At 44.5% G+C, this 9211-nt stretch overlaps 1 protein-coding gene across 1 annotated transcript; it reads left to right on the top strand.

The window, feature by feature from the left end:
- The first annotated feature begins 2113 nt into the window (after positions 1–2113).
- LOC123411109 (putative B3 domain-containing protein Os10g0537100) lies at positions 2114–3704 on the top strand. Its single transcript, XM_045104040.1, has one exon. It carries the CDS (start codon positions 2529–2531, stop codon positions 3408–3410), a length of 882 nt encoding a protein of 293 aa, XP_044959975.1. The 5' UTR covers positions 2114–2528; the 3' UTR covers positions 3411–3704.
- The last annotated feature ends 5507 nt before the right edge of the window (positions 3705–9211 follow it).

Genomic DNA, 9211 nt, shown 5'->3' with positions numbered 1-9211 from the left:
TGGAGGTATAACAATTTTTGATAACCAATAGACGTATGGATAATTATCAAATAGGGTAAAAAAGTCAAGCAGATCAAATCAAAAGTATCACAACTCATGTTGTTCATATTAGTATATGAATAATCTAATTTTTGGCGACACACACACAATATCGGGCACGTAGAATGGACAAGGAGTGGTTATTTTGGTTATATGCAACTGATATGGGCCGAGTTTCGGGAGTAGCTCGTATGCACTCTAACCATGTACTGATATGATAGGTCATGAAAAACTTGAAAATAAATTGATAACGGTAACACAGTATGCATATCTATATCGTGCCATCAAATTTCAAGTCCAAGTTAAGCCAATTTATATGTCGAGAAAGAAACTAAAATCTGCTATCAGTAGTATCCATTAACTATTCACAATGATTACATCATACTCCCTCCGTCACGGTTTAGAAGACGTGCATGGAAATTCTCTAGAATCAAGGTGGTTATTGATTGGTTATAAAATGAGTTGAAAAACAGCATTCACACTACGCATGCATATAGAAGTAGTACAACGGAGTACTAATTAGGTACTAGGAATAAATGCAGTGCGCTTTAAACCTTGTATGTTGTGCAAACACACGCAAACTTAACCGTGACGGAGGTAGTAACTTTTTTTACTGGAGCATGTGTATCCAGTTTTAACTCCAAATCTTATGTCAATGTTGTGATTTTTTTTTTCTTCATCACTATTGGATGGTATTAGTTGCACATTTATACCTAGAGCGGAGGTTGCATCTCGATTGGGGTTTATAACTCACGCGTGAGGTTTTAGGACTTTATTTAACTAATAAAAAATATATAATATGCATCACAAATTATATTATTAGAGTCATTATTTTGACAATGAATCTAATAATATATTTTTGTAAAATATAACATATGTTTCCCTAGTTAAATTAACGACCTAAAAACGCGTGCCCACCTTATAAACCCAACTAGAGGGCTCCCTCCTGAGATTGAGTGGCCCTCCCTCCAGCACTGCTAAAATAATTTTTACTACTAGTCTTAAAGTCCAATGCAGTCATTTTTTAGCTCAGCCTAATACATATTTGCACTTCTAAGGCAGCTCAGCCTCCCTCCATTTTTTTTTCTAGATACGCCACTGATCTCAATATCTTTGCCATAATTTTTAAAACAAGCGACAGGTTATAATTCCTACAATTGGTATTTTTTGAGTAACCACCTATATGCAGCTAGGGTGCATATATATATATATATATAGTTGATTCCTGCGATACAATATATATATGTATATACATATATATATATATACATATATATATATATATACATATACATATACATATATATATATATAGTTGATCCTTGCAACACTATTTTTATTTATCTCAATATGAACACATGTCACTTGACCATACATACCACCTCATGAACTCCACTACTTATATTTCTCTCAACATGCATGGAAAATAATACATACTATATATACTTTATAAATATTTTACAAAAAGTTATAATCAAGTTCAATAAAGCATATGTATTTACATTTTTCGATCTCATATTCACATTCCGGATAACCAAATCTCAACAAAATATATATACTGCAAGCAATTCCAAGAACATTTTGAGTGTCATTTTCAAAATGTTGGAATGAAATTTTCTTTATAGAGTGTATGCAATCTATGCCAATTTGTAGTGTCAAATGACAATTTTTCTGTGGAAATACAACACAACTCTTCGGTCATCCAGTCCCATGATTCATGAGGAGTTGTGATAACAAGCTACTTCCTAGTGTAAAAAAAGATCTTATATTTTGAGACGGAGGGAGTAGAAAATATCGTGCCACAAAGATATTGTTCACCCATCGATCCATCCATTTTCACCGATAGCTCTTGCCAGCATGCCACACAATTTGTTAACCGAAGGGGCTATCACAATCCACAACTAGCAAAGCAATCAGAATCACACATCCATATATAGAGCTGACCGATCACACACACAATTGGGTCGTTGAGAGGGACGCTCCATCACATGATCTCTCAAACCCTATCATTCGTAGCCTGTATGGACCCCCCCCCCCCCCCCCATCTCTCTCATCTTCCTTCTTAAAGGAGAAAGCAGCTGCCATGGGCTGCTCGTATTGTTCCCAACCTTTTCCCCTACCTTATCTCATACATACACTCATACACACTGCACATACACCAAGATCCAAGAACCTTCATTGTGCTCCCCTCCTCGTGAGCTAGCTACCTCCCATTTCTGGCATCTGTTAACCTTCATCCGTCGGTTCATCCATGGCATAATCGCATATCATAGTACACACATCTATTCCAGTTTTCCAATCATCCAAAGAAATCTCGAGGCCCATATTATAGTAAGCTGATAGCCATAGCCCTAATTCTATATTCTCCAAAAATAGCAGCTTAGTACTCTTGCGTGCTCTCCCGGTTCCCAGAAATAGCATACTAGTCAAAGTCAGCACCTTGGTGCCTCGAGCTCGGGAGGTTGGGAGGGAGCTAGCGCGCCATATCCATGGAGTTCTCGCCAACCGCACCGGCCGGTGGCGAGGAATCCCAGAGGGTTTGCGCGTCTTCCTCGGTGGTGGAGAAAGAGCACATGTTCGAGAAGGTAGTGACCCCGAGCGACGTGGGGAAGCTGAACCGACTGGTCATCCCCAAGCAGCACGCCGAGCGCTACTTCCCGCTCGATGGCGCTGCCGCGGCGCTGGCAGCGGAGGGTAGCGGCGGCAAGGGGATGGTCCTCAGCTTCGAGGACCGCGCGGGAAAGGCGTGGCGGTTCCGGTACTCGTACTGGAACAGCAGCCAGAGCTACGTGATGACCAAGGGCTGGAGCCGCTTCGTCAAGGAGAAGCGCCTCGGCGCCGGCGACACCGTCCTGTTCGGCCGCGGGGTCGGCGACAGCGCGGCGCGCGGCCGCCTCTTCATCGATTTCCGCCGCCGGCGCCCGGCCGAAGCCTACAGCGCCACCGTAGCTTTCCCTCCGCCGGCGACGTCGTCTTTGTCACACCGGCTGCCGCTCCTCCCGTCTGTGCCGTTCTGCCCATGGCGGCGGGACTTCGGCTTCGGAAGCACCTACGGCGTCGCCTCGGCCGCGTCGGGATCCAACCGTCATGTGCTATTCCTGCGGCAACAGGTGCCCGCGGCTGTGGTGCTCAAGTCCGTGCCGGTGCGCGCCGCGGCGTCCGTACTGGAGCCGCCGACGAGGCCTATGCCTAAGCGAGTCCGGCTGTTCGGCGTGAACCTCGATAGCCCGGACACGGAAGACGGCGGCGCCTGCGGAGTCACGCCGATGGTGACCTCGACGCTCCTGCAGCAGCTGCTGCCTTCCCCGTCGTCGTCAACGTCGTCGACGGCGGGTAAGGAGAGGCAGTGCTCCCTGGATCTTGGATTGTGAATTCAAGGCCGGATTAAAGAATAGTACTGACACGCGAACTGATCCAGAGAGGCAATGCGTGATTGGGGCAGCCTGCGTACGTATATAGCTCCTGCATTATGTGTAACATTCAGATCAGATGGGTTGTTTCTTCATTCTTGACGATATCCATCCTTGCTTGTATGATTATTTGCTTGCTTTGATAAGTACACTAATTAATTATTTTGTTCTTCATTTTAGTCTGAGTTTTATGTTGTATCAAACCTCTCTCAACATCTGCATCATGGGATACATTCACAGTTTCACACAACTAAATATTTATGTCATCTTAGTATAATTTGAAGAATACAGGAGCTAGATTTAGGGCTTCCCTTTATGATTTTATATACGAGTGCTAGTATTTATGTCGTCTTGTTCCCTGGCTCCCTGCATATGATAACAATTAGCAACAATGTACGTATATGCAACTCATGCTTGGGTATGTTTCACTTTCAAGTTTCTTGAAGCAGTGTCGTTCTGGAGATCGATGAAAAAAGGCTCTCCTCCCTAAGCAAGGTAGGAGATAGAGGAGGTCAGGTCAGTGTCAGAACCTAATCCTTCTCCTACATGTACAGATATCTGCATCGATCTGCGATGAACATTGTCGTGCTAGCTTCTTGGGTTGGTTCATGTGCACAATTCTTTCCCTGCTGCCGCATGCATCTGATGTCTACTGATTACTGATGCGCTTCTGACTCTGTTTGCTGCACCGCATGCATGCTGCAAATCTCCGCAGTTCGTCCATCACTCGTCTGAAATTATGCCAGCTGCTTCAGCTCTTGAAATTAATACTATTACTAGCTGGCCATGTCAAGTACGGAGTAGTTGTGAGAAGTAATACTGTTATGAAGATTTCTGGTGCTGTCGTGCAACCGCCGTGCGCTGGAATACCTCTCTCCAGTTCAAATATTCTTCAGGGCACAATACTTGTATATAGCACCTTCAGTCCATAGTAAACTGCCATTGTAATACTTATATACTTGTCCTTTGCTTCTACTAGCTTTATGTCCCCTCTTCCCAGCACCGGGGTAGTGGTCCTTTAGAAATACTTTATGAAACAGGTGAAAAACCTATTTTCTAAAGAGTTAATTCGTATCCACAATTCCACATGCATATTACTTCCTTCATTTTCTTATGCAAGGCCACTATGAAAAACACATTTTGCATCTGTATAAAGGCCACGAACAGTAATCAAGGTAGAAAATTATGATGTTTCCTCATACTAACAGCTTGTTTAATATGCATGTAGTCATAATCATACTTAGCTATTTTCTTCTCATTTCTTCCATGCATGCATGCGGCGATCCCGTCAACGGAAAATAATTAGTTCGCAAAACAGTCATTAAAGTTTACCTTGTTACCTGTAATCTGAGTTTGTTACCTATAATATGAGTAACTAGTTATGTTACTCAATTTATCTCTCTCCTTATTAATTAGCTGCCACATAATCTTTTTTACTTAGATGTCATATATGTTGCTCTTCATGTTACTCTCACTATGGTTAGTCTAAGGGAATGGAAGCACTACCCGAATAACTCAATATGCCTACGACCAAATCTATGGAGGTATGCCGACGGTGCACAGAAAACCATCTGTACATAAAGGCCATCGGCATACCTACGTCTATGCCGAAGGCGGTCGTAGGCATAGAAAGGCCGTCGGCGTTGATTCAATTGTGCCGACGGTGGCCATAGGCATAAAGGCCTCGTCGGCATACAGGTGGACTCGGGGATAAACGATAGATTGACGCCGTCCAAACTATGCCGACGGCCCTGATGGTCAGCCATCGGCATGGATGTCTTACCTTTTTTATCCAACAAATGCCACGTGGTAAATCCATGCCGATAGCCTTGCCGTAGGCATAGGTATTATCTGTTTTTTAGTTCATATTTAAAAAAAACTTAAATATGATTAATTTAAATTTGATTTATATAATCTTAAACATAAACAAATTATATGTCAATTTGGGGTAGAATTTTCCATAGATTATGAATATCCAGTTTGTTTTTGCTTTCGAGTATGTTAGAAATGTAAGTTCATGTACTTTTGCATATAGGTCCTTGTACTTAGTTAAAATCACAAGTAGACGGGTCAACGGGGCTATGGTTAATCCGGCTAGGACGGCTCTGAGGGTAGCTATGCCACGAAAACATCGCACGGGTCCTCGAATATATCTAAAAGTGATGTGGCATTCGTAGACGCCCATCGCGGGGCTCCGGGGTGTGCTCCCCACCCCCTCCACGGACGGCGCTGCTGCCGTCACTTGGAGGGGGGAAACGTGCGTGTTGGGTAGAGCCGGAGGGGATCTAGCGGTTGGTTGGGTCCAGACCATGTTCAGGGATGTTCCTATGGGCTCACCTATCACAGCCAGGTGGAAGTGTCCATTGGTCAAAGCCCGTCCAGTCAAAGTCAAAGCCCTAAAGCGCCGGGTCAACGTGGCGAGGGTTTAATCCGATCGGGAGGCCTTCGTGGGGTAGCTATAGCACGAAAACATCGCACGGGTCTTGCCTTTGGTCATGGATGTGATGGCGCTTAAGCCTTTGGCGGTGATGAACTTGACAGTCTTTTATGCTTCTTTACATGAGTTGTCGCTTTTTTTGTGATGATGATACTTTTCTTGTGATGATGAGTTATATTACGATGATGATGATGTTGTTGTTGTTGTGTACATGATTATCTTCTCTATTATGTTGTGCTGATATATATATATATACGTATGTGTGTGTGTGTGTATTTGAATGAAATTAAAGTAGAAATAAAAAACAGTTAAGGACCGTACTGATGATTAGCTGTCGGCATAGAGGTGTCGTGCTACGAGTGGTCGTCATGTGACACCCACTTGGCCTTCCTAGTGATGGGGTATGCCGATGGCCCAGCCATCGGTATATTCCACCAGTGGGACGTCCCATTGGTTGTCATGTGGCACGGGTATGCCGACAGCCCAACCGTCGGCATAGGTCTTAAGTTATGCCGACGGTTGCGCCATCGGCATATGCGCGTCACGTGCCTGCTCATGGTTGGATCTACCTTGACGATGACACCGTCAGCTGTCGTCATACGGGGGCAAGTTGCTGGCGGTTGTATGATGGACGTCGGCATAGAAAGCTATGTTGACGACTTTTCGTTGCCGTCGGCTCAGGTTGGGTACGTCAACGTACGCGTTGCCGATGGTGTTTTCCCGTATGCCGACGGAAGTAGGTCATCGGCATACATCTTTATTCCGGTATTGAGGGGGTCTCAAACAAGCACGTTGACCCATGCAAATGGGCGCGAAATGTCATTGGACGGGGATAGTTATAGTTATTGATTTTGATATGTGAGGACCCCAACTCATAAGTCGTGATCACCGAATGCACATGTACAATGATTCGAGAGATCAATGCTCAGTGAACACGCAAAAGCTGGATAACAAGAGTCTTACATCCATACATACTGTCTTACACAAATAAAGATCGTTAAGGTCAAGTCTTACATAGATAGGACCATAATGGCTAATGATCAAACACAACTAGCAGCGGAAATCTTGAATGAAAGCATGAACCCATGCCATCTACATTAACCCTACATGCATTATGACTAGGAAGCGTCCTAGTTTGCATGTTTCGCACCAACGAACTCTTCACCATATTCCAGCTCTTCCATGCCCGACCAATTAAATAACTAGTGGCAAGCCAATGAGTACTTTGAATGGACTTACAATCAACCCATGTTTTGGAACAAGGCAATAACAATGCATGATATAGCACTAAGTGGGTAAGTTGCAGAAAGCTAATTTTGAGTGCAACGACATGATCAATCAACAATTAAAAGTATGCCTCATGAGGTTGCAGATATCCATATGTACAAGTTACAGGTATCGATATAAGCAGGGGTTGAACATCTCATGTTCAGTTATCATGTAAGGTCATCTGACTCAGCTCAAGTGTCATATTTCTCACCCACCCACACACACCAAGTTTTTGTGAAAACATCTAGACATAGTCTAAGGAGGACCACCAACTGTTCATGACCGTGGACACGGCTATTCAAATAGGTTTACACTCTCGAGAGGTTGCGCGGTTTACCCACGAGACTCGGGGAACTTCCATTCATCCATGACTCGCAGTATATTACATACCCAAGGTAAGCACCCGTACAATGCCTTTATGCCAGCAACACTAAACAAAGAGTCCACTCGTTGGCCCACGTCCTCATGATTTACATCATACGGGACTCACTCAAGATCGTACAATCCCTGAGGGGACACAACAGTGCGCCCGGTGTTTGTAAAAGCAGTCCATGGTCGCCCTACTTGGCATGACCCCATATCGAGAGGCTAACTATTGCCCTCTCGCCACTAGTAACGCATGCTCTTTGTTAATATCGACCAAGGTAATCAACAAGGCCCTGTCCCATAAGGGGAATCATGGCCGCACATGTAAGGTTGGGACGGTCAGTAGATCTTAAATCTAATCCGTTTTCGAAAACACACACACGCAACTTGCTCTGGTACACCACTTCTTTCTGAAGTGGTTACCTAGCTCAACACCATCTCCCTCGGGCATTAGTGGCACCCGACGGGGTCCTTTTTTTTGAAAAGTCTTTAAAATCAATTTCTTTCCTACACCATGCATTTTACAATACCGCTTGCATAGCAACTACTTAGCATCCCAACTACTTCCCACCCGCACAATCCTCATAGGAAGGTAGGGTCATGCTGAGTGCAAGTGTCGACGAGGAAAGAATCGGAGGCAACCACCAAGGTGATCGCCGATTCATTATGATTCAAACGCAACAACATAAAGTGCCATATGTCATGCATAAAAGGGTAGCATAGTCATGGTCAAAGGGCTACTTGCCTGGCTCAACAAAGTCTTCAAGTGCTTACTCTCCAATTCCCTCGTCGAGAACGTGATCTATCGTCGGAAAATTAAGGGCACAAATAAGATCACAGCAAAAACAGAGAAAATAAATCTCTCCTAAAAATGTCAAACCACTTTTTTAAATTACTAGGTTAAAAAGTAAAAATACTAAAATTACTAGTTACTAGTTTTGGAGTGTAAAAGTGGTAAAAATCATTTTTGCAGGGGTTTTGAATATTCAAAACAGGGTTTTATATAAAATAGCGCATAAAACTTTTTCTAAAAAATGCACAAGCGGCATAATCAAATAGGGTGGAATATTACAGTATTTGTGGAGTTGGAATATTTGGATTTGGGTAAATATTTAATCCAGTGGAATTATTTGAAAATGCCAGAAAATGGAAAAGGAAAACGACATTGTGCCCATGAGCCAAACGTGGTTGGCCGAGCCAGTCCCGCCAGCAAAGTGGTAGACAAGACACGGTGCCTCCATCACATGCTAGGTTTTAGCCTCACGGGCGGGGCCCAACGTCACAGAGAGAAGGGAGGTAGGAAGCTCACGAGCGCCCCCTCCCCCCACCATGGTCGTCATCAACCTCCCGTCCAAGGAGGATGGCTAGATCATTGGCGAGCCTTAGGGGCACGGCGAGGGCAAGTGAGTACGGGAACGACTTCAGGAGGTTGCTGCCTTTCGACGGGGAGTCGAGGGAGTAGCCGGGGTGGTCGGAGTCTTCGGCGACGAAGAGGCCACGACGGGGAGTTTCAGGCAAGCTCCAAGCCCACGTTCCTTGCAGTAATCCACGCGGGAGAGAGTGGGAAATGTGTTAGGGAGGCAAGGTGGAGCCAGAGGAGCAGGAAGTGGAGCCGGAGAGGTTCTCACCGTGAGATAGACAGCGATCCGATGAGGTAGAGCTCGAGCTCTATCATAAGCTTGGGTGGCTC

This window comes from Hordeum vulgare, chromosome 1H (assembly GCF_904849725.1).
Source record: "Hordeum vulgare subsp. vulgare chromosome 1H, MorexV3_pseudomolecules_assembly, whole genome shotgun sequence".
NCBI lineage: Eukaryota > Viridiplantae > Streptophyta > Magnoliopsida > Poales > Poaceae > Hordeum > Hordeum vulgare.
This window is presented reverse-complemented; position numbering and strand designations above follow the sequence as displayed.